Here is a 27,385-nt window from a genome sequence, read left to right on the forward strand (position 1 = left end):
ATCTCCCCAACTCAACCAGAAACTCATAAGACACTGGGTCAGATACTCATCAACAGAATGTGCATCATCATCAGGTGACTGCAAATTCTACAAGACACCAGATGCCTGGGTTACCATAGCAAGGCAGCCAAGACTTTAGGTTCTGATGTCAAACAGGACTAGGTTACTTGATCTCTCCAAGCTGCAATGAGGACATAACCCAAATTCATAGGCAGCCTATGAGATAAAGAGGGAGAATGTTTATAAAGCTCTTTGCCCAGTGCCTGGTATACAGTACATACTTGATAAATATTACAGTGACTTAGATGGGGACCAGTTATGTACATCATATGTTCAAAGTACAATTTTTACATACACAACAGGTAAATTTTACAATTATATTTGAGTTCACTGGAAACCAGTCATTTATGGACATGGTATTGAAGCTATAAACATAACTTTATAGACATAAAAATCTATGATGGGGGGCTGAGAGTTTGGCCTAATGGTAGAGTGCTTGCCTAGCATGCACAAAGACCTGGGTTCGATTCCTCATACAGGGAAAAGAGCCGGAAATGGTACTGATGCTCAAGTGGTAGAGCTCTAGCCTTGAGAAAGTCCAAGGACAGTGCTTAGGCCCTGAGCTCAAGCCCAGGAATGGCAATAAATAAATAAATAAGATGGGCTATATACTCTATAAACATAATGTCTTATTACATAGATTAATATGTATCTATAACATGCAAACCTTTGGCTTAATTCTAATTATGTTCTAAAACCTAAGTGCCAATGATTATATATAGAGATTCCCTTCTTGAACACTTGTTTGTCAAACATGACATTTGAAATATGATGTAAAAATCAATGTTAATAAATTCTTTAATAAAAAAATCTTAGAAAGAAAAAAAAAAGTTGATGCCATGTATGCTGGCTCCTGTCTTTAATCCTACCACCTCAGGAGACAGAAGTAGGAGGATTGTAGTTTGAGGCCAGCCAGAGCAAAAAGTTCATCATACCCTTGCTGAATCAACAAGTCAGGCACCAAGGTATGCACCTATTACCCCAGCTACACTGAAGCACAGGTAGGGATTGTAGTCTGAGGACAGCCCTAACTTATAAAAATAAGACTTATCTGAAAAATAACCAAAGCCAAAAAAGAGAACAGAAGGCATGGCTCAAGTGGCAGAGCACTTGGTCAGTGGGCAGGAAGCCCCAGGGTTCAAACCCAGAGTTTGAACACTGGAGTTCAAATGTGTTTTTAAAAAGTCTATTTAAAAAAATGCTGATAAAAATTAAACCCTGCAAAGACCAGAAGAATAAGTATAAGCAAGGCAAATTAAAAAAAAATACCTCGGACAGATATGCTACTCACTATTAAATTAAACAGAACAGATTGTAATGCAAAAGGCTTTATAAGTGATAAAAATAGATTACTACATAATGAAAAATGTTAACTCACCAGGAGATAGAACTATCATAACAATTTATAACAATTACAAACTGTTAACACCAAATGACATGACTTTACACAGAAAGTAAGAACTGGCAGGTCTACAGGAAGAATTGACAGGCCTGTCAGCACAGCAGGAGATGTCCATACATTTCTTCATTCAAAACTGACAAATGAGACACAGACACAGACAGACAGACAGACACACACACACACACACACACGAAAGGACAATAGGCTAACAATAGGAAATACATACACTGGCAGAGTAGTTCACACAAGAGAGAGCCCACCTAGCAAGCATGAGGCCCTGGGTCCAAAACCCAGCACTGCCAAAATGAATTATTTTGAAGAATAACATTGAAAATTTATGAAAACTGACTATGTAGTAGATACAAAATGAATCTCAGGTGGTTTCAAAGTAATAGTATGCAATGAAATTACAAACCAACAATAAAAACATTACTGTCAGCAGGGCATTGGTGACTCACCCCTGTGATTCTATCTACTCAAGTGGCTGAGATCTGAGGATCACAGTTTGAAGAAGCCTGGGCAGGGAAGTCTGTAAGATGCTTATCTCTAGTTGTCCGGCAAACATTCTCAAGTAAGCTGTGGTTCATGTAGTACAGTGCTAGCCTTGAGCAAAAAAGTTCAAGTCCCAGGACCAGCACAAGACAAACATCAACAAACACTACTGCCAAAATCCATATATTTGAAATGGAATGCTAATGAAAACTCAGTACATTTCAAAACATTTGAAATCACAAAGCACCACTTTTGGCTTTTTTTTTGTTTATATGGGGCTGAGGAATTAAACCCGAGGCTTCATGTACGCTAGGCAAGCACTCTATCACTGAGCCACCTTCCCAGCTCCTCCCCTCCATGTCCATTCATCATGGTACTGGTGGGTCTAGACTATAGCTAGAGGTGAAGAAAATAGGAAAAAGAAAAACAAGGACATATAGCTTTGAGAAGGTGTGTGTGTGTGTTCACCCTCATTGTGTGCATTTCCAACTGTCTACCGGACAACTGAAGACAATCAGAGTTAAAGCAATTTGCTAAGGCAGCTAGATACCAAGTCAATATAAAAAGTGCCCATATGTACTTTAAACAGGCAGCTTGAAAATGACCATTTTAAGAAGAGACCCTTTTTATAACAGCAACCAGAATATAAAACAATAAATTAGCAAAATATGTGTAAGTCTTTTATGAAAAAGATTACAAAATTTTATGATGGACATTAAAGAAAACTTGAGTGTCATACTATGTTACTGGCAAAAAAGACCAAATGTTTCAGCCTCCCTAAAGTGATTAATAGATTCAAAGCAATTCCAATAAAAATAGTTTTCATGCAACTTGACAAGCTGATTCTAAGCTAGAATGCTACAGTAATTAAGACAGTGTGGTACTGGTGCTTGATAGACAAGTAAATCAGAGGAATTGAACAGCCAACCCAGAAATAGACCCATGAATACATGTAAACTTGATTTATGATGGCCAACATGCAAAGGCTAGACCACTCAATAAATAGAGCTGAGATAAGAGTGTCCACATGGAGAAACAGGAAACTGGATTTCCTACTTCACAACACACACAAAAAAAAATCAGTTCCAGGTGGTCTAAAAACTTAAATGCTAATCGCAAAAAAATACAAATTTTAGAAAGTACTGTAGGGAAATATCTTTATGACAACCAAATCATAAAGTCTTTCTTAAACAAGCACAGCCATGAGGGAACGTACTGATAAAATTCTACAACATTAAAATTAAAAACTTCTGTTTGTGAAGACATGACAAGGAGAACGAAAGATCAATTACCAATGGGGAGAAAATGTGTACAACATATTTAACCAAAAGGGCTAGTATTTCAGATACTGGAAGAGCCCTACAAATTGAAAAGAAAGACAGCCCCACTGAGAAAGTCAGAGTACAAGAGTTTTACAGGAGTGGAATCACCAGTGACTGGAAAGTACATGGAATATGTGTGCTCTGCTCCATTAACTGTAGGAAAGTGCAAATTAAAGTGGTTGGAGAGGGCCGGGAGTTTGGCCTAGTGGTTAAAGTGCTTGCCTAGCATGCACGAAGACCCAGGTTCGATTCCTTGGTACCACATACTTAGAAAAAGCCAGAAGTGCTGAGGCTCAAGTGGTAGAGTTCTAGCTTTGAGAAAAATCCAAGGACAGTGTTCAGGCCCTGAGCTTAAGCCCAAGACCGGCAAAAAAAAAAAAAAAAAAAAAAAAAAAAAAAAAAATGGGTTTGAGCAAAGTGAAAGTATGAAAGCAAAACCAGGGGGGGAAATTCTATATGGCTGCTGGTGGGGATAGAAGTTGACAAAAACCAGCACAACCACTGGAGGAAAGTCTGATACAACTAGGAAGGGTCCCTCTAAGGACCTCCACTCAAAGCTGCTAAAGCCCACTCTGGAACACACCTGATGATACATAGAACGGTTCTCCCTTAATTCCCAAGATGGGAGCTAGCTGTCACTGGAGCGATTTATAAAACAGACTCAAGTGCAGAGTGCTGGGACCATGGCAGAGTACATGGAAGAAACAAAGGAACACAGCATAGCACCATGGCTTGTGAATAAAACCAAACACCAGCAAGGGAAAGAACTGAAGTAACAGAAGAACACATCTCAAATGATTTCATGTGCTCAATGTTCAAAAGCAAGGAAAATTAAGCTGGGAGCAGGTGGCTCACACCTGTAATCTTAATTATTAGGACTTTGAGAGGATTCAATTTCAAGGACATGCCAGGCACAAAAGTAGACGAGACCCCTTTGTAACACACAGCTGGGGACAGTGGCATGCTGAGAACAGGAAAGTCATGCATGAATCCAAGACCTGCCAGGCAGAGAAGTCCATGAGACTTCATTTCCACAGAGAGAAGCTAGATGCAATGGCATGCACCTGTAATCCCACTAGTGATGGGAAGCCTACACTGGACAGTGCATGTCTGGGTGGGAAGCAAGATTATTCTGAAGAGAACTAGGCAAAAAGAAGGCTAGAAGTGTAAGAGCACCTGCCTAGCAAGTGAGAGGCCTGGCATAAACTTCAGAACTACCAAAAACTAAAAAATGAATTAAGTCAGACAAACAGTAAGCCCAGGATATATAGGTAAATGAAGGAAAAGAATGACTGACACATTATAGTTTTTTGCAGTGGGTGGGGATGTTGGAGGGGGCTAGTTTCAAAGGGAGCCTCTGGGATATTGTTTTCTTTCTTTCTTTCTTTCTTTCTTTCTTTCTTTCTTTCTTTCTTTCTTTCTTTCTTTCTCTCTCTCTCTCTCTCTCTCTCTCTCTCTCTCTTCTCTCTCTCTCTCTTTCTCTCTCTCACTCTCTCTCTCTCTCTCCCTCCCTCCCTCTCTCTCTCTCCCTCCCTCTCCCTCTCCCTCTCCCTCTCCTTCTCCTTCTCTTTCTTTTTCAGTCGTGGGACTTGAATCCTGGGCCTGGGCGTTGTCCCTGAGTTCTTCAGTTCAAGGCTACCGCCCTACCCTTGTTAAATCCAGGCCCATCAAGAGATAAGCAGATATTCTAGGTGGTTTAAATATTCTAAGGGAAGTTACTTTTCTGACAAATTGTAAAACATCAAGTGTTACATTTGCAGCTAATGATTTGCATGTAAAAGTTTCCAGAAACAATTGTGCATAATCTGAAGCAAGTTAAACCTCCCTTGAATTGAGATCATTCTTGAAAAAGGGCTTACTCTGGCAGGTCAGGTTTTCTGGGAGTTAATTGGAGATAAGAGTCTCACAGACTTTAGTGCCCAAGCTAGGTTTGAACTGCGATCCTCAGATCTCAGCCTCCTGAGTAGCTAGGCTCAGATTGTTCTATTTCTTGAGATTGATGGTAGTAGTACATAACTGTTCCATTTAATATTATTCCATGATCTGTTCATATACAATATATATTATTATACTTTATTGGCATATTTAATAAAGGGCTATTTTAAGAAAATAACTACACTCTGTAACTATACAATAAAATTATTAAAAAAAAACATATATGGCAAACTCTCAGTAGATAACGGAGCCAAATAGTTCTTTACAGGATGACTGAGAGGGAGTGAGGGGAGGGAAAGGGGGACAAAAATAAGAAAAGGGGTATCAACGTTTGATACCCCTGAAACTGTAACCCCTCTATACATTACCCTGACAATAAAATACAATTAAAAAAAGAGGGCTGGGAGTTTGGCCTAGTGGTAGAGTGGTAGAGTGTTTGCCTAACATGCACGAAGATCTGGGTTCAACTCCTCAGTACCACATACACAGAAAAAAGCCAGATGTGGTGCTGTGGCTCAAGTGGTAGAGCACCAGGCTTGAGGAAGCCCAAGGACAGTGTTCAGGTCCTGAGTTCAAGGCCAGGACTGGCAAAAAAAGAAAAAGAGGGATTTAAAGCTGGGCACAGTGGCTCATGCCTATAATCCTAGCTACTCAGGAGGCTGAGAAAAAAGAGACAGAAAGACAGCAGGAGGGAGGGAGGGAGGGAGGGAGGGAGGGAGGGAGGGACAGAGGGGGGAGAAGGGGGAGAGGGGGAGAGAGGGAGAGGGAGAGGGAGAGGAGAGAGAGAGAGAGAGAGAGAGAGAGAGAGAGAGAGAGAGAGAGAGAGAGAGAGAGAGAGAGAGAGAGAACAGAGTCACAGGAAAAGTAGCTATTGCCTGAATTATCAAGAGGCTAAGTTCTATACTCAAAATTTTCCCCGCAAAAGTATTTTGAGACTTACTTTTCAAATTCTATCACTTATTCAACTGTACAAGCCACATACCTAGGCATCATCTTCTATGTTGCCTTTCTTTCATCCCCAAATGTATTTTAGTTCTTACATCCTCCATCCTCACAAAGGCCACATCCATCTCTCACAAGGGCACTCCTAACAGCCTTCAGATTGCCCTGAACATGTCTCACTGCAACCCCAGTAATCTCCCACAGGCTCTTGAAATCCTTACTAGCTTCCTGATGCTGTTGGAGCAAGGCTCACATTCTCCAATGTTTGGAAGGTGAGGTATGACCTAAACTCAGCCCAAACTATCAATCTCTTATCCATGACGTATACCTTTGCGGCCTTTTCTGTGTATGTGGTATCAAGGAATTGAACCCAGGGCTTTATGCATGCTAGGCAAGCACTCTACCACTAGGTCATGCTCCTGGCTCTGAGATTCTTTTTATTAAGGCTAATGCTGTACCACTTGAGCCATAGCACCGCTTCTGGTTGGTTTTCTGGGGGTTAATTGGAGATAAGAATCTCACGGACTTTCCAGCTTGGGTTGGTAATCCTCAGATCTCACCCCCCTGAGTAGCTAGTATTACAGGTGTAAGCTACCAGCACCCAGCTTCAAGCACTCCTTTAAGCCTTAAGATGTATACTGTTAAGAAAATATGTGGTGGTAAGGATATATATATATATATATATAGAGAGAGAGAGAGAGAGGGAGGGAGGGAGGGAGGGAGAGAGGGAGAGAGAGAGAGAGAGAGAGAGAGAGAGAGAGAGAGAGTCACTGTATAACATGCCAAAAATAAGTATAAAATAGGAAATCTGCCCATGAGTTTACAACCAGAGACAATTTGTATGAACAAGAATGTGTGTCTTTCTTAGATGTTGTTCTGTGAATGTATTTCTAACATGCATGAACCAGTTCAGTATGCATTTTCTGCTTATGACTTTTCACAACAGTGTAATACCACTATCTCCTCAATCAGGCTCCCAATGATGATAGAGCATCTGCCAGGCTCATGGCCCTGAGTTCAAATTCCAGTACTTTCCGAAAATATAAAACTAAAAATAAGAATAATGCACAATCAAAATCTCAATCAGACATTTGCTAATATTGGGCTAGTGACAGCTCAGCAGTAGAGTGCGTGCCTTGCATGTGAAAGGCCTTGAGTTCAATCACTACACCTCTCCCAGGAATAGACAAAGAACTTTTAATATCCATCCATTTAAATATAACTTGTTGTCTAGGCATGGTGTATACACCTATAATCTGAACATTTGAGAGGCTTAGATAGGAAGATCTTAAGTCTGCAGCTATCCCAGATACATAGCAAGACCCTGTCTCAAAAAAAGAGACAAAAGCAAAAAATTGCCCAAGTAATTTTCAGCTATTAATCATCTTTTTGAAATAAAAGTGATTTCCTGGAAAGGTGCTAAACTGAGAACAGTATAAGCATAACTAGTGATAGAACTGTTTTAAATAAACATACAAATCACTTAAACTCTGAACAGGTTCACAGAGATCCTTTTCCAACACTTCCTGGCCAACAGCACACTTCGGAGCTCTATTTATTATTTCCCCAGCTTCTATTTATTCAAGAAAGTAGTCAGAGCAGGAAACAGGACAAGTCGAATGATCACAATCAATTTCATCACCTTCACAACATGCTGGGAATGTAATTAATCCTCTATTTATTTAGGGGACTTCACACCCCTTCCATTAAAACAGCAATTCCCTGCTGGCTTCAGCTGAGATAATTATGTTATAACAAGGATTGGGTTTCAATCATAATAGGCAGATGAAAAAAGAAATTGTACTTGAAGTTGTCAGTTTAAAAAAAAAAGCTTGCTGGTGACTGTTCACAGGATGCTCTTGACAAAGCTCTGCTTAGGCAGAGGACTCTGAGTGTGATAACCACACACGCCACATTAATCAAGCATGTCTCTTCTCTAGTAAGATGTTAAGACAATCCAGGCACGGGGAAAACTCTCCAATACCTACAGAGGCTGGTTTACACAACCTGACTACATCAATCATCACCACACTCACTCCATCCTACCAGTTTCCTTCCAAGAGCCCAGAGGCCCTCCCACCCCCGAACCCTCAAGAGCAAAGAGGTGCACTTTCTCACTGTGTAAACCATGGTTCCAGCCAGTCAAAACAAAGAGACTGAGAGGTCCAGAGGCATTTATCTGAGACTAAAACAAGAAAGGCCAGAGACAAAGGTAACACAGCCACCCAGCCAGAGCTAAAGCAAGGCATATATATAGGATACTCCTTGTGTGGCACACATGCATTTATCCTCTTCTGAAAATGGCCTTCTTTTGTCACAATAACCCATATTCACACTTGAGAAAAATCAATATAAAGATGTATAGTCTTGCCAAATTTATTTTTTACAAACTTTCTCTATTTATGCCTGGGTACATCTATAAGTAAAAATGATGATTATATTTTGAAATTTCCAAAAATTCTCAAATATAGCTGGGTGCGGTGCCTCATGCCTGTAATCCTAGCTACTCAGAAGGCTGAAATCTGAGGATCGCAGTTCAAAGCCAGCCCAGGCACTAAAAGGTCCATGAGACCCTTATCTTCAATAATCACAAGAAAATAGGAAGTGGCGCTGTGGCGCAAGGGGTAGGGCAGTAGCCTTGAGCTGAAGAGCTCAGGGACAGTGTCCAGGTTGAGTTCAAGTACCACAACTGACAAAAAAAGAAAAATCTCAAATATGTCACAATGTCCTCTCTTTCCCCCAAGATTAATACCATGATGATGAAACTCATCATATGTATCAAATCCTATGGATATCTCAAGAGCCCATCACCTTTCAAGAACTTTTAAACTCCTAGATAATAAAAATACCCCCCAAAACATTTTTTCTGATTTGGGTTCCAGTTCTCAAGAAAAAAAAAAAAAAAGAAGTTTTTTATTTATTTTTTATTTATTTTTAATTTAATTTTATTTTTTGTCGGTCATGGGTCTTGCTTGAACTCTGGGCCTTGGCACTGCCCTTAAGCTCTTCAGCTCAAGGCTACCACCCTACCTGGGCCTGGACATTGTCCCTGAGCTCTTTAGCTCAAGGCTACTGCCCTACCGCCGAGCCATAGAGCCACTTCTGGTTTTCTAGTGGTTAATTGAAAAGTCTCATTGTCTTTAGGGTCTTCAGTGCCCAGCCTGGCTTTGAACCACAACTCTCAGATCTCAGCCTCCTGAGTAACTATAATTACAGACGTGAGCTACCATGCCTGGTTAAGAGCTAAAGAAATCTAAGCTTGGCATGGTGGCACACACTTCATGCCCACCCCACCCTACTCTCCAACCTAAGGACATCTAAATAACAGACATGCCATTCTAATGTAAGACATCAACAACAGAGGAACAGGGTATGGGGAATTTGGCAACTCTCTCCACTACCTTTATAATTTTCTGGTGACTCTGAAACTAAAACAAAATGTTAATTTGAAAACAATAAGTAGGATAAAATCACAAACAAAAAGGAGATTAAGTGCAAATTCCATAAAATGTTATCAAGCAGATATACAATTCATTTGTGAGTTTTCTCCATATTTGGATAGAGAGCATTCACATCTTCACAAAGGGTTATTTTAATCTTAAATCTATAGAAACCTCTGTGGTGTTATGATTTATTGGCACATTTCTTATAAGAGAAGTCTAATGAGGAACACCAGTGGGCACTGCTGAGGCCCTGGAAATGGGGTAGAGAGCCATTAAGCAAATCTTGTCTCCATGAAATCACTGGCAGGCTTGCAAGTGCATGGATACTGGTGTGGACTAATCCTCCCTCAACGGTGCTTCCATCCAGGATGAATGTGTGTGTTTAATTAAAAATAAACAGTAAAACTGAAGAGGAACCTGACCTGCCAGAGTAAGCCCTTTACCAAGAATGATTTCAATTCAATGGAGGTTTAACTTGCTTCAGATTATGCACAATTGTTTCTAAAAAATTTTACATGCAAATCATTAGCTGCGAATGTAATACTTAATGTTTTACAATTTGCCAGAGAAGTAACTTCCCTTAGAATATTTAAACCACCTAGAATATCTGCTTATCTCTTGGTGGGCCTGGATTTAACAGGATGCCTTCAGCACTACAGGTTTACAATGATTACAAGTGACAGGGGATGGTAGGAAGGACGTCTGTCCTCCATGGCAGTTTTAAAATGTTAAGGTGGAAAACAGCTAAGTCCTCACAAAGTGGAGGCATATCCTTGTACTCTTCTCTGAGAATCGCGCACTTCAGCGAAAGTGTGAAGTAGAGTCTATCATGTGAATATCATCCTACAGAACCTCCTTCACTCTACATTAACCAGGACAGAAGAAGACATGACCACTAGGCCAACTCAGTTCTTCCTACCCTGGAGTAACAAACCAGGGGCTTGGTTCCATCTCTGCTGTAAATAAGGACACATGAACTCAGAGCTCCTCTGTCTGCACCAAGCAGCTTGCAAGAGGCCATGTGCTAGAGAGCTAGTGCCTGCCTCACTTTCACACGGTTTGGGCTCATCAGACCAGCTATACCCCACACTTGGGTTCCAAAGGATATCTGTGTTCTAACAAACATGACATTTTCATGTACAGTCTGAGTGAGTTTCTCTTATGTAATGTGACCTGCTAATGCAAAGCAGAGTACTAGCAGCCTCTAGTGCAAATTTCTTATCTAACCTCATTACTAAAACCTCAGAGCCACAGGAGACTAACAGGAGACTCTCTTACTCAACAGTGACAGGGGACCACAATGATGAAATATGATCCCAAAACAAACAGCCTCACACTCATTCTTGCTCTTCCTACACACCCCAGCCACAAGCCGGAAAGCTGGGAGCCACCTCCTACCCTGTTTCCTTGTCATTTCTGCGTGGTTACTTCCCAGCCTGGAATGCATCTGTTCCTCACTGTTATTATATCCAGATAGGTATAAATAGACAGTACCATGCAAGCAGAGAGTATTTTTTTTTTATTTTGCTATTTAATTCACATCCCTTCTTTGTCTGAATTCTTCCTGATGCATTTCAACAGCTGCAAACCCAATGCTCTTAGCAACATCTTTCATTTTTCAGAGATCTCAAGTGAATATTTCCAAGACCAACTTTCTCATCTTCTCTCCCAACCCACACTTCTCCAGTATTTCAGCATTTGCACTTTCAACGGCCAAGTTCATCAGCCAAGTAAAACCTGGATTTCACCTTCTCTTTCTCTCTAACCCCTTCAGGCAATCACCCTAACTGTCTTACCTGCCTCTTCAATCTGACCACAACCATGGCTCCAGGCTAAGGCTGCTCTTTGGATTACCAAACCTACCAGCCTTTCAGACTTGAGCTCTGCCACCACCAAAGTATTCCCTGCCATGTGATCCCAGGATGGCACTCACACAGCACTGTACAGTCCATTGGGCCAAGAGTTTAGCCTAGTGGTAGAGTGCTTGCCTAGCAAGCACAAAGACCAGGGTTTGATTTCTTGGTACCACTATATAGAAAAGCTGGAAGTGGTGCTGTAGCTCAAGTGCTGGCTTTGAGGAAAGCCCAAAGACAATGGTCAGGCCCTGAGTTCAAGTCCCAGGATTGGCAAAAACAAAATCAAAAAACAAAAAAACAAAAGACAAACAGGGGCCAGGAGTTTGGCCTAGTGGTAGAGTGCTTGCCTAGCATGCACGAAGACCTGGGTTCGATTCCTTGGCACCACATACTTAGAAAAAGCCGGAAGTGGTGCTGAGGCTCAAGTGGTAGAGTTCTAGGCCTTGAGAAAAATCCAAGGACAGAGCTCAGGACTAGCAAAACAAAAAAGACAAACAGTCCACCATGCTTTTCCCTCTAGGGAAAGGAGGGCATTTGCCTCCCCCCTCTCATGGATGAAGACCATTGAGTTTGTAGGAGACAGTTGAGAAATTATGAAATCTAAAACCAGATGCCCTGACACTATCACTATTGCACCTTTCCCTGCCACCCCCCGCCCTGCACTGCTAGGGTTTGAACTCAGAGCCTTGAAGAACTTGCTATCTCTACCACTGAGAAATGCCCCTGGCTCTAGGTCTATCTTTTTTATAAGCCATGATCTCAAGCAAATCACTTCCTCATATGCTGTCACTCAGAAGAATTCACTGCAACTCACTTTCAGAGCCACTTAGAGTAATAGGCAACAGGAGGTGAAGACTTTCTGTAACTAACAATCCAAGAGCTTTAACAATTAAAATTTTCAAACACACTCTTCAAGCCAGATATCACAGGGGAAAACCCTAACTCATACTAAGGCAAACCTAATGAAACTGATGCCTGAACGTCATTAATGTTGAATACATGATTTGCTTTGCAACACAGTAAGTTTTTTCCAAAGTAAATGTATGACTATGAAAGTGAGATGCTATTTTTTGTGCAAGTTAGAATTGTGTAGTACTTGTTTAGTATTTGTAAGAAAAATTTATAGTGTTTATTACTATAATCAAAAACATCAAGCCAGGTGCTGAGGGTTTGGCCTGGCGGTAGAGTGCTTGCCTAGCATGCATGAAGACCCGGGTTTGATTCCTTGGTACCACATGCATAGGAAAAAGGTGGAAGTGGTGCTGAGGCTCAAGTGGTAGAGCTCTAGCTTTGAGAAAGTCCAAGGACAAGGCTCAGGCCCTGAGCTCAAGGCCAGGACTGGCAAAAACAAAACAAAACAAAAAAAAACCCCAAAACAAAAAACAAACAAACAAACAAAAAACATCAAGCCAGGTCCAGTAGCTCATGCCTACTCAAGAGTCTTAGATCTGAGGATTGCAGTTCAAACCCAGCCTGGGCACTAAAGTCTGTGAGACTCTTATCTCCAATTAACCACCATAAAACCAGAAGTGGTGCTGTGGCTCAAGGGGTGGCTCAAGGGGTAGCCTTGAGCTGAAGAGTTCAGGGACAATTCCCAGGCCCAAATTTCAAGTCCCACTATCAACAAAACTTATTTAAAAAAAATGAAATATAGATGAAAAAATACACAAGTACTTTCAAATGTAAAAATAAGGTAATATAAAAATATAAAATACAAAAATATAGGTTTACTATATAAAGAAATAAACCAGAGGGCAAAAGGTCAGGAAAACTCAGTAATAAAAATCATGGAAGTTCATTGTTTTAGTGTTAACTTAGAGCTACTAATTCAAGGCAGTCTCCAACAAAATCCCAATGTTGTTTTTCACAAAAACAAAAAAGCAGTCCTATAATTAATAGGGAAGCACAACAGACCCCAAATATCCAAAGTAACATTTTACAAACAGAATGATACCAATAATAACTCTCTGTATGACACAAATAATACCACACCAGACTTCAAATTACCCTATGGGGCCATAATAACATGGTATGGTATTGGCACAAAACCAGACACAAAGACCAAAGACCTAGAAATGGATTCATGTATTTACACCCATTTAATTTAATTTTTTTATTATTATTTTTTGTGGGGCATGGTGCTTGCACTCGGTCTGTACGTCGTCCCTGAGCTCTTCAGCTCAAGGCTACCGGCCTACCCTTGAGCCAACCCCCACTTCCCTACACCCATTTAATTTTTGACACAGGAGCCCAAAATGTATGTTGGAGAAAAGACGGCCTCTTTAACAAACAGTGCTGGCAAAAGTAGTTATTTACATACAGGAAACACTGTCAATCTGAGTTCAAGTGTATATGTATATGTATATGTATATGTATATGTATATGTATATGTATATGTACATGTATATGTACACACACACACACACACCCCTGCTCCAAAAAACCCATTAAAGATTGTTTTTTCAAAGAGAAAGGGGATCACAGAAGGTGAGAAGTTGCTCAAAACATAATGTTTATACAATTTTCACAAGAAACCCCAATACTATCAATGAATCATAAATAAGTGATGATTTACAGGCATGCCAATTCTCTCAAAAAGTTAATTTATAGCCAAGTTCATGGTAAAGACAGTAACAGAACATCTATTAACTATGGCTAAAAAAGGGTATTATGAATTTTAATAAAAATTAGATGATGAAGAAATGTGTTAATTCAAAGGAGAAAAATAGCTGGATATCATACAATTTAAACACAAAGTAAAAAACAAAAACACCATGGCCTGTTTAGAGAAAGAAAAGTTATATTCAAGCTGGTAAAGATAAAGCAACCACTTTTACAAAATCATTTGAAAGAGCTCCTCCTGATTTCCCTCTTTCCCTACTGGACAATTCCTTCTTCCCAAGCCCAGCATGATCAGAACAATTAATGAAGAGCCTAAGACTTCTGCCCAGCTCCCCACAACTTAAAAAGGAGGGGAAAGGGAGAACATTTAAAGAGAAAGCAACTCTGCAAATTCCTGGATGAACTGAGGAAGCTCCTTCCCTCTACTTTCATGCAATATGATCTTCCCTGTAGTTAACAAGGGATGTCACAAATAGGCATAGGAACTCATGGAAGTGGTGTCCTGGCAGAGACCTCAAACTCATTACACAGATGTCCAACCCCTTTCTCTCTCTCTCTCTCTCTCTCTCTCTCTCTCTCTCTCTCTCTCGATTTAATTTTATGACAAGAGAAAGTAACCACAGGAAGTGGCAGCAGGGTATTTTGATAAGTTTAGTTAGCAGGGGGATCAAATGAAGTGAAGACATGCTACTCTGACCTCAGGGCGAAAGATTTCATGTTCTATCTGGCAACATCTAGCTTTCCAACACAATTGCTAACATCACCTGTGGTTTGTACTAGGTGTTATCTCCAACAACTTCTGAGCATTTTTCGACACAACAAGTAGAATAAGCCTCAAGTTGGTTCTTATGTTATTCTGCAATGCTCTTCACCATGGACCCAAATAAAGAATACATTCTATAAAATAACTCACAGAAAAAAACTGGCATTAAAAGCCATACAAAAGCATTTATTTGCCAATTACAGCAACAATAAAAAAAGTCTTATTCACAACTAATATTGTGCCATTATTTTTTTTCTTTTTTGTGGGTCATGGGGGGCCTGAACTCTGGGCCTGGGTGCTATCCCTGAGCTCTTCAGCTCAAGGCTGCTGTCCTACCCCTTGCACCACAGCCCCACTTCCCATTTTCTAAGAAGCAGCTTTTTCACTAAATGAAGATTCACTGCATTTTTAAGTTTACTCCATACCCTATTTATTATGTTTTCTTGATTGAGAAAATGGCAAATGTTCTGAAAATTTACATATCAAGTGCTAGAACACATTAGTGAGCATTTATCAAAAATTATGATACTAAGGCCATGAAGGTTGTATGCTTTTTTTTTTTGCCAGTCCTGGGGCTTGAACTCAGAGCCTGGTCACTATCCTTGTGCTTTCTTTTTTCTTTTTTTTTTTTTTTTTTTTGCCAGTCCTGGGCTTGAGCTCAGGGCCTGAGCACTGTCCTTGGACTTTCTCAAGGCTAGAGCTCTACCACTTGAGCCTCAGCACCACTTCTGGCTTTTTTCTATGTATGTGGTACATACATAGAACCCGGGTCTTCATGCATGCTAGGCAAGCACTTTAACCACTAGGCCAAACTCCCGGCCCCCCTTGTGCTTTCTTAAGGCTAGCACTCTATTACCTGAGCCACAACACCACTTCGGCTTTTTCTGTGTATGTGGTACCAAGGAATCAGGACTTTAGTGCATGTTAGGCAAGCATTCTACCACTAGACCACGTTCCTTGTCCTGTGTACTTTTTTATACTTTGAAATATGGACTCTGTAAGTCAGGTATTCATCCAGAAATGTAGAGGTCTCATTTGGATTAGATAGGATGTAGGTTTGCATCCTATGGTACTGACACATGTAAATAAGATATATGCATATATCCACATTCCTCCATAATAAGCTCAGAGCATGTTCAGGCATCCCATCTTCAGATTTCATATTAGACAGGCAAGAGTATGGGAACAAATTCTTTTTTGTTGTTGGTCGTGGGGCTTGAACTCTGGGTCTGGGAACTGTCTCTGAGCTCTTCAGCTCAAGGCTAGTGCTCTACCACTTGAGCCACTTCCCGTTTTCTGGAAGTTAATTGGAGATAAGAGTCTTATGGATTTCCATGCCAGGCTGGTTTTGAACTTCAATCCTCAGATCTCAGCCTCCTGAGTAGCTAGGACTACAGACCTGAACTATCGGTGCCCAGATTAGGAGCAAATTCTTACAACTTCATCTTAATAACTTGTATTCTAGGTGGTGCCCATACCCATCTCTTTTGATAAAATTAGTTTTTTACCATCTACTCCCAACCTGTACAAATTCCCCATACTCCTATGTCAATCTAGTTATTTCCAAAGTGTTTGGAAGCTATATAAATGTCTCTGCCAATAAAACAAATTCCCCAAGCTATTTCATGTTCTTCCTTCTAGGATATAAGCATCTAGAAATTCTTACATGACACAACACTTACTTAGTTTTCTGGATCCACACACAATAGTCTGAGATGTAAAGATCGTTCAAAATATAAGCTGGGTCGTTTTCTTGAAAAATCTTGTGAATATCCAAGAGACACTTTAAAACTGCACTTTTACCTAAAGAAAAATGTAAAACACTCAATCAGCCTTAACAAAAGAAATACAATGTTTTTAACTGACATATCCAGATACTGAGATGTAATATAGCTTAAAAAGCTTAGAATTTTACACTATTTTGTTTGTTTTGCTTTCTATTTATTTATTTTTCTTTTGGTTGTTGGTGGTAGTAGGTTTTGGGTTTTGCACTTCCCAAGGAAGCACTCTGCCATTTAAGCCATGCTCCCAACTCTTTTTGCTTTTGTCATTTTTTGAATAAAGTCTCACATTTATGCTAGACAATCCTTGACCACAGTCCTCCTGTTAATGATTCTCTTGTGCTCACCACTATACCCAGCTTATAAACTTTTTCACTAGACTAGTCTTGAGCCTCAATCTTCCTAATAGCTGCTTCTCAAGTAGCTAGAACATACAAGTTACTTTCAAAGCCCTCTGTTTCTTTCCTTGAGGATTAGATTATGAATAATCTCTACTGTCAAGCAGATTAACTGTGATTACCATAAATGTGATATGAAATACAACTGAGTCTATAAACAAAAGAATGGGCAATTTTCCACACTAAGTGAATATCTAAGTGCATCATAATTTTCAATAGATAATGTTCTACCACTCCAAGCTTTCAGAATAACATAGAAAATCACATTTTAATTCTCACACCTCTTTATTTCTTATAGTAATATTTTTCAAGAAACTGAAAAGGAAAAGTGTCATAAAACGACTTTTTGAGCTAAACTGACAAAAGTCACTGGAGAAAAAGCCATGAGCTATTGAAGTCTGGTTCAACTGAATTACTTTCTTCTACTTGTTAAATGAACTGATTTTAATCCAATCAGAGTACATTAAAGACATCTTTCCTAACTCAACAACCAGGCCCTAGGTGTTTCAAATACATGGTAGCATGAGGCAAAGTCTTAAGACATGAGAAGCACCACTTCCATCCATCTGTAAAATACAGGTTTACTCTTATCCTTACAGCTCAGACACATGGGGATACTGGCTAGTGATTTCATGGAGATATAGCACGTATTGCCTTTATCTCCTCCTCTTGGATAACATGAAAAAACCACAAGCTATGTGATGCCATCTCCAGATTCCAAAATTGCTGCCACTAAAATATTAAGAAGAAGGTTGAAAAAGATCACATTGATCAAGATGCACTGTACTCATAAACTGCTTTGTTAAATGGCAACTCCTTTGTAAAACTACCGAAAAATAGTAAAATAAAAATTTTTAAAAATGCTGAAAAGTAAGTTTCAAAAGAGCAGGGATTTGTATGTCTGGTGACCAATGCTTAATGCTTGGAAGAGATCCAGGCAACTATTTTTAAACCGGTACAGATGTCAGGGTTTCATGAAAGGAAGAAATACAAACAGAACTCCTACATGCGACAAAACTAAGTTAGTTACATTATCTTTGTTATCCAAAAACCAAGAGAGAACACCATCTCTAAGAACTGTTTTGAACAGTATGAATTGCCACAGGGAAAACAATCGTCATAGCAAGCGAATACCTATCATTTCTCTCTTGATTCCTCTATTTTAAGAGAAAGTGGTGCAGACCAAAGGAGTTTGTTAGCTTTGCTTTTTATAACAGGCTGACTTAAAGTTTTAGAAGTCAATCGTGGACTGTCACCAGGAAAACTATTTGCTTATCATTTGAACGTGCTCCTCTATAGTAGGACCACTCCCATACCTCACGAAAATATCAGCAGGTGGACTAAAAATGCAGGTTGAGCAGAAGGCTTAATGTGGGGAAACAAGGAGCGCAAGTGAGTCTGGGAGGCAGAAGACAGTAGCCAGGAGGAAATGACAGCTTCCATGACATCGGATAGGCTGAGCAAGAAGGCTCAGGTGAAAGACAAACTCCAGACAGCTCCAGGAGAATTAGAACACACACATGGAGAGAAAGCAGAGCTTTCCATATAGCTGACAGGACACACTGTGGGTGCCCCATCCCTAAGAGCCTCAAGCAAACCCAAACCTTCTAGCTCTGGCAAAAGACATGAGTAAACAAAAACTAACAATGCCGAGAATATCAACAAAAATAAAAGGTTGAACTAAATAATCTCTTTAAAGGGAAAAAGTTACATTGATTAACATGTTATGACACCTATGAAAGAAAGAAAGAAAGAAAGAAAGAAAGAAAGAAAGAAAGAAAGAAACAAACAAACAAACAAACAAGGGCTAGAGGCCTAGCTCAAAGTGTACATAGCTATTGGGCTATGGTGATCCTCTTTTAGGACTATCCTAGGCATATACTAATTATTACAAATAAGTCGGTGCTGACATTTAAATTCAGGGCCTCATGCTTTCCCTTGACTCTTTAGTTCTAGATTTGTACTCTACCATTTGAGATACCCCTCTATTACTAGCATTTTGATGGTTAATTGGAGATAAGAGTCTCACAGACTTTCCTGCCTGGGCTAGTTTTGAAAGATGATACTCAGATGTCAGCCTCCAGAGCAGCTAGGATTCCACCGGTGCATGGATAGGTGATGTACTGTTTAAGCATTACATGAGAGCAGTTTAGAAAGGGCAAGTTATGTGATCTTTTCTAAAGCCATGTATAAACCATTTTCACTGAATTTGTTGTGACAAATACAGTAGGCCCCTAGCAATTAGCAGTCTAGAAGAAGCACATTAAAGTCTGCAACACTGCATTATCCCCAGTGTCACCAGTCTTGTGCTTCCTAGCACTACCCAGGCACTCACGAGCAGGTAGCTAACTAGCTTGTTGTCAAGTCTTTTATGGAGGCTGCTCTATAAAGTCCTCAACCACTGAGCTTGCAGCTAGCAACAAAAACAGAACAGTCCTCTTCCAGACTGTCACATGACCAGTGGCCAGATGTCCATACTAACCCAAAGTCCCTGCCTCCGATGGGGCTTTACCCAGCTATCGGGCTTGTCATACATCACAGGGGCATTAAAAACAAACAAACAACAACAAAAAAAAAACTGCTCAGGCCCAAATCTAAGACACTTATTTCTGCACAAAGGCACCATAGGAAAGGAACATTTCCCAGTAGTTCACGGCTTGGTCCAAAGCTGGGAAAAGGGGAAGGTATGTTGCATAGTAACCACAGTAACTACTTTCACTTCAGAAAATCTCATTGTTCTCCTATGAAGTCAAGTAACTCTTCTCTCCTCCCTCCCTCCCCTTCATCCCCCCACCTCCACAGTAGGGACTGTCCAGCACTGACTGACTGATCAAAGTAACCCTAGTCCTAGCCATGAAAAACTGGCTGAAAACAAGGTTTCTATCACTCATGCAGGCACTTTCACAGCAGGCTCTAAGCACTATAAATGACAAGAGCCATGAATGTTTTACTTCCAGGAAGTGACTGTCCACTGAGGGTACACAAAAATATGATGACAACATAAAGAAAATAAAGATGACAATAGGAAGCAGGTAGGCAGTAAACAGAATTGCACATATTCTCTGGCTTTCCTTCAAAGGGAAGGTAAGCTAAAAGCAATGTGATTTCAGGCTTGGGCTGATGTGGCTACCCAGCCTAATATATCGTGAAATGAAGAAAAGCTTGAGTTCTCTGTGTGAGAGACTATGTGAAATCCTCCAGTTAGCAGACCAGGTTTGGCAATAATCTCTCACTGACAGACCAGCGTATGGCTGGAGGCACTTAAGAAATGGCTCACAACCTTGGAAGATGATTGGGATAGATGTTTTTGCTGGCTAAAAGCCATCAGAGGCAAAAAAAAAAAAAAAATAACACAAGTTGCTAGTGCTATACAATAAGAGCTAAATTTCTTATCAAGTGCTGGTTTAACACAGCCTAGGTGGCTGTGGTTTCCTAGGTATCTAGTTCTGCTTTTTAAAGTGTTAGTTACATAAGGCAAGAAGCCAACAACAAAAGGAAAAACAGTGGTTATTTTAAAGACCTGAAGGAAAGTACTGCTTCATCTACATTTATAGTCATCTCAAAATAAATGCCAACAGCCACTTGGAAAGAGATCAAAAGGTAGGACTGTGGTTTGAGGCCAGTCCAGACAAAGTGTTAGTAAGACCTCATCTCAACCAAAAAGCCAAACATAGTGGTGTTCACTTGGCATCCAGTTACACAGAATGTAAATAGTAGGATTGCAGTACAAGTTTGCCAGGGAAAGACAAACATATAAACAAAAACACCCGAAAGATCCTACTTGAAAAATAATGAAATGAAAGGGTTGATGACCTGGCTCAAGTGTTGCCTGCCTAGCAAATCTGAGATCTAAGGATGTCTGAATAACAAGTGCAAGGCCCTAGAACCACCAAAATAAAATATAAAGATAAAAAAGAAGCAAGCCTGTAATATCAGCTACTTGAGAGGCCAGAGACAGAAAGACTGAGAGATCAAGGCCAACTCTTACAAATGTGGTAAGACCCTATTTCAAAAGTAGCCAAAAAAATCAACAAACCAAAGTGCCAAAGGCATGGCTCAAATGGTAGATTTTCCTAGGAAGCAAGAGACCAATGTAGCCAGAGGCCGGTGGCCTGTACTTTTAACTACTCAGAAGGCTGAGATCTGAGGATTACAGTTTGAAGCTAGCCCAGGTAAGAAAGTCCATGAAACATTAATCTCCAATTAATTACCAAAAATCTAGAAATGGAGCTTTGACTCAGGTAGCAGAGTGCTAGTCTTGAATAAAAAAGCAAAACAAGGGCTGGGAGTTTGGCCTAGTAGTAGAGTGCTTACCTAGCATGCACGAAGACCCAGGTTCAATTCCTCAGTACCACATACATTAAAAAAAAAAAAAAGCCAGAAGTGGTGTTCTGGCTCAAGTAGCAGAGCTTGAGTCTTGAGAAAGCCCAAAGCCAGTGTGCTCAAGCCCTTAGTTTAAGCCCCAGGACTGGCCAAAAAAAAAAAAAAGGAAAACAGCTCAGAGATAGCACCTAGGGTTTGAGTTCAAGCTCCAGGACTAGCAAACACATATACACATAGCCAAAATTATGACCATCTTGAAATATGTAACTTAATAGATAACTACTCTATTTCTCAGATTTTGATGAACTCACATTATCAGAAGGAATATCTTGCTATTATTTTAGTATTCATCTTCATAGATAACTTGGCTATTAAAAGAATAAGACAGAAAAACTGTTGTTTGCAGGTATAGCTCAAGTAGCAGAGTACATGGAAAACTTAGCAATGAATTACTATTTTGAATCTTAAGACAAAACAATGTATAAATAAATTTACAGCCTGATATCAATTTAAGAAGTATCCTATTATTAAAATTGTATAGGGTATTTGTGTATTCATACCAAAATGAACATATTTTATACATGTCCTATATAGCACTGTACATACCTACCTAATTCTATTACCCTTATAGTGAGGTACTTCTTGGTTTCATAAAGGAGACAGAGGAGAGGTTCAAAGATATGAAGGAGTTGGCCCAGGTCACATCTAGGAAACAGCAGTCGGAATCTAAGAATAAATACATCTGCCTCCAGGTCACTGTGTACTGAGCAGTGTCAGTATGTATTACCTTGTGTGGGGAACTTCTTGACAAGAAAGGACATGACTTTTCATCTTTCTCCCCCAGTCTAGAACAATATCCAGCAAATGGAATGATCCTGTTCAACAAAGGCTGGTTATTGATCTAGTTTGGAACACACAGCATTTGTCTTTCAACATATGTAGGCCATGCTGAGGTACCATGCACTAGTTGATGTCTGGATTTCCTATAAGTGACCACATCTTTCTTCATGATCTATTCCTTGCCATGCCAGCTTCCTCACACACTGCATCATCAAGAGTGCAATAAGCAATTTAACCTAAGGGGCTGCTTTGTGCTTCTTCTGCTCTAATGACCCCTGTAAGACATGCTTGTCTGGAAGGACAGCTGTGACATTAACTCTGTCCTCCTCCTTAGGTCACCTGTCAAAGTGGTGACTCTTTCAGTTTAGAAATACATAGTCAAATGTCATCAAAATGATCTAATAGTGACATGACTAATTTCACCTTCTTCAGACAAGAGTAACTTGACCAAGTTCAAGGTAGAACATTAAAAAAAAATCCTCTTCCTCTCTCTCTCTCTCTCTCTCTCTCTCTCTCTCTCTCTCTCTCTCTCTCTCTCTCTCTCTCATAAAAAAGTAAAGGTAAAAAAAAAAGGAAAGGTAAAGAAACTTGAAATAAGTGGAACAAACTTTTGAAACAGCTACAATCTAAACCTGGAAATATATATATATATATATATATATATATATATATATATATTCAGACCTGGCATGGTGGCACATGCCTCTGATTCTAACTACTTATGAGGCAATGATCAGGAAGATCATAGTTCAAAACCAGTCCAGGCAGTAAAGTCTTCATGACTCTATCTCCAATTAACTAGAAAAAAATGCTGGACTGAAGGTGTGGCTCAAGTGGTAGAATGTCAGCCATGGGCAAGCAAACCGAAGGAGAGTGTGAAGCCTTGAGGTCAAGCCCTGGCACAGACATATAAAAAATTCTAATTCTCTGGAAGTGATTTAACTTTCAAATTTGGGAACTGCGCATAAAATCAGAAAAAAGGAAATGTAAATTCATAATCTATGAACAAGCTGGATATTTCAAATGGCTCCTAAGGTTTACCACTAACCTACTTTGCTACTGGAGACTCACCTAGTGATATAAAATACATGTGCATGTGTAAGGAAAGGAGCCAAGCCCTTCTGCAAACTGGCCTTGTCACAGCAAAACATCCGCTACTGCTAGAGGACGTCATCCTGCTAGGACTGACTTCTGCTTCTTTACACTTGAGTCAGTGGATCATAAATACCACTGAGAAAAACAACTTAATATCTATAGCTATGGGGAAGTTTAATCCATTCTGAAAGCTGCGTGGAGATTTTAACTTAGGAAATTAAGATCTGGGATTCTGGTTCCCACTTCTAAAGGAAAGATCATTAAAAAGCTATGCATAAATAATCATATACAGTTCTTCGCTAATTTTTCTGCAATGCAAAACAATTACAACTGGTCTACTGTGGAGACGCCGGGCGGCTCAGAGTCGGTGTGCTCCTGGGGTCATTTCTTAGCTGTCTTGGGCCTTATCTGCAGCTGTTTCCACCAGAGTAAACTGAGAGAGAAAAAAAATCTCAAGAACTGCTATGGAATTAAAGGAGACAGTGAGGTCCAGCAAGCACTCAACATGTGCTAGTTGAGAAGGATAACAGTCACATGGGATCAGGAGTCCTAGGACTCTTTTCTGACCCCCATTCCACTGTCCCACTTTTCCACCTTGGAGCCAGTTAGTCCTCCCTGGGGACACTGCCTGTTCCTAGACTACCTAAGCCCCGGGCAGGACCAGGCTCCTCTGTTCTCCATGCCACAAACTTTACTCCTAACCCCTACCACAGATGAACTAGTTTGCACAAAAATGCCACATACTCAATTAGACTCTGGTGGCTTCTCCCTGAGTAAGACCCCATCTCTTTTTTTTTTTCCTTTATTGAGATTTAGGAATTACATACAAAATCATTTTTACATTCACACTTATAAGAAGACCCCACTTCTTTAGCAAGGCCAACCTAAACAATCACTCATGCTTTCCCCACCAAGTCTTCATGCCCCAGGCCTCTAGACACATATGAGGATTGTTGGATATAGAACTCATACTCTCTCTGATTTTTTTTTTCTGGTGCTAGGGTTTGAATTTGGGGCCTCCAGCTTGCTTACCTTGGTAGCTTAGCTGGTGCTCTACCACTTGAACCAGGTCTCCAGCCCAGCTTTTTGCTGGTTATTTTGGAGATTAAGTCTTGCAGAATTTTCTGCCGGGGCTAGCTTCAAACCATGCTCCTCCAGATTTCAGCCTAAGCCACTTGTTCCTCTCTTTTGAGTTTTTACTATTACTTTCTTGGGGATTTTTCTCTGCATCTTCTTTTCTTTTTCTTTTTTTTTTTTTTTTTTTTGGCCAGTCCTGGGGCTCAAACTCAGGGGCTGGTCATTGTCCTTGGATAGTTTTTGCTCAAGGATAGTCCTCTTCCACTTGAGCCACAGAGCCACTTGAGTATATGGTACCAAGAAATCGAACCCAGGGCTTTGTGCATGCTAGGCAAACACTCTTATCACTAGGCCAAACTTCCAGCCCTGCATCTTCTTTTATTAGTCTACCACATCCTTTAAGTATCAGAGCATATCACTCACTGGGCCTATGTCGCTGATTTTTTTTTTGTCTACTCCCTCCTCCCCCTTCCCTGAGAATGAGGCATGGTTCTGGAGGTAACCAGGGTGTGCCAGGACTCCCCTCCATACTTGACAAGAATAAGAAGTAGAGGCCAGAAGCATAGTCTAGTGGTAGAGTGCTCACCTAGCATGCACGAAGCCCTGGGTTCAATTCCTCAGTACCACATATATAGAAAAAGCCAGACGTGGCACTGTGGCCAAATGGCAGAGTGCAAAAAGTGTTCAAGGGCAGTGAAAAAGAGAGCAAAAAGTGTTCAAGGGCAGTGAGCAGGCCCTGAGTTCAAGTCCCAGGACTGGCAAAAAAAAAAAAAAAAGAAAAAGAAAAAGAATAATAAGTAGTAGGAAGAAGAAGGAGAGGCCTGCTTCTTTAAGATTTTCAGGTGTTGGCTTCCTTAAGGAGTGCAGGAGCCCCCACCTCTTGTAGAGAGCAGTCATGGTGCAGCCAACACCACTCTCACAACAGAACCAGCAGGTCCAGGAAAGCGGGGAAACCCACCCTTAAAAGTTTCATTAGGAATTAGAATTCGTATAATACATGGAATATACATGCCTTAATTTTAACAGCCATTTTTCTTTAAAAAAAAAAAAAATCTCCTCTACTCCCTGTGCTTGGGGCCTGGCTCCTCCCTCTCACTGTGCTCATGTTCTGTCTACAGGAGAGGTTAATAAAGCAGTAATTTCAGAAACGTTGATTATTATTGAGCGAGTTAATGACTGGTATGTAAGGGATGTTAATGATCTGAAGTAAAACTGGCTTTTAACTGGTGACAGTAACTAGACCCCTGAAGGCTGTTTCTCCTGCCATCCATCTACTAGTCATTAGACTGCAAGTGTTTAGGTCTAACAGCATTAAAAACAACAAAGATAAACAAAGCCACCCATTTTCTTGCCTCTAGTTTTGGCACTAGGGATGGAACCCAGGGCCCTCCTTATACATACTAGCCTGTCTCCTCTTTGAAAAAACAGAGACAGCTATTCTTGGCTTTGGAGATTCCAATAGAAGAAAAGACAGGGAAATATCAAAGGCAACTATTGTTATATTACTGGATATTAACCCATAATGCTTTCTGGTCATTTTCAGCAAGGCTTACCAAGGACAGAATAGGTACCAAATATCCAAATGGGTAATCTACTACATGGAAGAGGCCCTAAAAGTTCAACCTACTTGCCCCATAAGGTACAAAAACTAGCACCTGACATCCCCAGGAAGCAACCAAGAGCAAGCAGTGATAGCTGAGGAGAGGGGCTGCTTCCTACAACAGCCAAAGGTCAGCACAGTGACCTCCATTAGAGATGTGATTCCCCATTAAGCCTGTGAGGAGACACCTGGGGAGCCTCCTGCTGGCTCCCCAAGCTGAGAGAGGCCCAAGGTTACTTTTATAACAAGAGAACACTAAGTACTGAAACTGGACTCCTAACTAGAATCGATGAGAAAACGAGATCTGAAGTGACAGGAAAGCTATAGGATATATGTTGCAGGCGCAATATATGAATTCATCCCAAAGTGAGGGAGGGGGCACACAGAATGAGCTCAAAAGGGAAATTGGGAGAAAAATGAAGTTGATGTTTTCCTTCCATCCCAACACATCCCATCCTTCCTACAGAAATACAGTGAAGAATCCCTTATAAAATAAGATGTAGATATTAATATACTAACATTTGGTAAATAGTATAATATATATGACTGACTATTAAACTATGGGACTTGTTATGGCTATGTAGAGAATAACTTCTAAAGATGCATCAGAATAACTGTGTTCTTAGATACTCGGGAGAGAGAGAGAGAGAAAAGGTTGGATGATAACCTGTGGGAAATAAATGTTAGCAAGATTATATCTCAAAGAACAAACTGGGTATGGTGGTACATGTCTATAATCCGGCTACAATGGAGAAGTAGGTTGAAAACCACTGTTCGAGGCTGCTATATGTCAAAAGCATGAGACTTTATCTGAAAAATAACTAAAGCAAAAGCAGTAGAGCACCTACTTAGCAAGTACAAGGACCCGAGTTCAAATTCCAGTATGATCAAATGATAAAACTTTTTTTTAAATCTCTTTACTAAGAAATGTTTACTTATTCCACCCCAACCTTGCCAAAAGGAAAAAAAAAAGGAAAAGAAAGAAAAAGAAATGGAATAAGGAAGAGGTAGTGAAGTCAGACCAGAGGATAAAAGGGGAGGTCATGTACCCCAAAAGGAGGGACAGTAGCTCCAAAAACAAAGGCCTTTGTTAAGCACTAAAACAGTACTTCACAGGGCAAAGACAGGATTCTACCTTCCAGGAAGTTTAGATTCAATATTCAGCAATAGGGAGGGAACAAGGGGAGATAGACAAGCCTGACAGGACCAAAGCCTAGCAAAGGATCTTCATAATTGCCAGGAGAAGTCTGAAAAGCAAAATTCATGGTTCTTTGAAAAGGCCCATCTTAGTCCATCAGCCACAAGGATGCTGTGTTGATTCCGAAGCATTCCCCTGCTGGTCTGGAAATTTATTCCACTGAAGTCAATACTTCTTGGAGGGAAAAGTCATTCATTACTTCCAACCATGGAAGCACCAGACTGACCTTTATAGCA

General features: G+C 40.3%; 1 protein-coding gene across 2 annotated transcripts in view; it reads right to left on the reverse strand.

The window, feature by feature from the left end:
- Positions 1 to 27,385, reverse strand: part of Shq1 (SHQ1, H/ACA ribonucleoprotein assembly factor) — a 78,593-nt gene that overhangs the window by 12,780 nt on the left and 38,428 nt on the right. The window contains exons 10-11 of one of the 2 annotated variants that reach the window (XM_090324080.1): positions 16,520 to 16,640; positions 15,057 to 16,133 (exon numbers count right to left, since the gene is read on the reverse strand). In XM_090324080.1, coding sequence (XP_090180206.1) covers positions 16,100 to 16,133; positions 16,520 to 16,640 — 155 coding nt within the window. In that variant the 3' untranslated portion in view covers positions 15,057 to 16,099. Of the gene's footprint in view, positions 1 to 15,056; positions 16,134 to 16,519; positions 16,641 to 27,385 lie in introns of those variants that run through there. The other variant, XM_090324072.1, reaches the window with a different exon arrangement.

Source organism: Megascapheus bottae, chromosome 2 (assembly GCF_031878675.1).
Source record: "Megascapheus bottae isolate mThoBot1 chromosome 2, mThoBot2.hap1, whole genome shotgun sequence".
Lineage (NCBI taxonomy): Eukaryota > Metazoa > Chordata > Mammalia > Rodentia > Geomyidae > Megascapheus > Megascapheus bottae.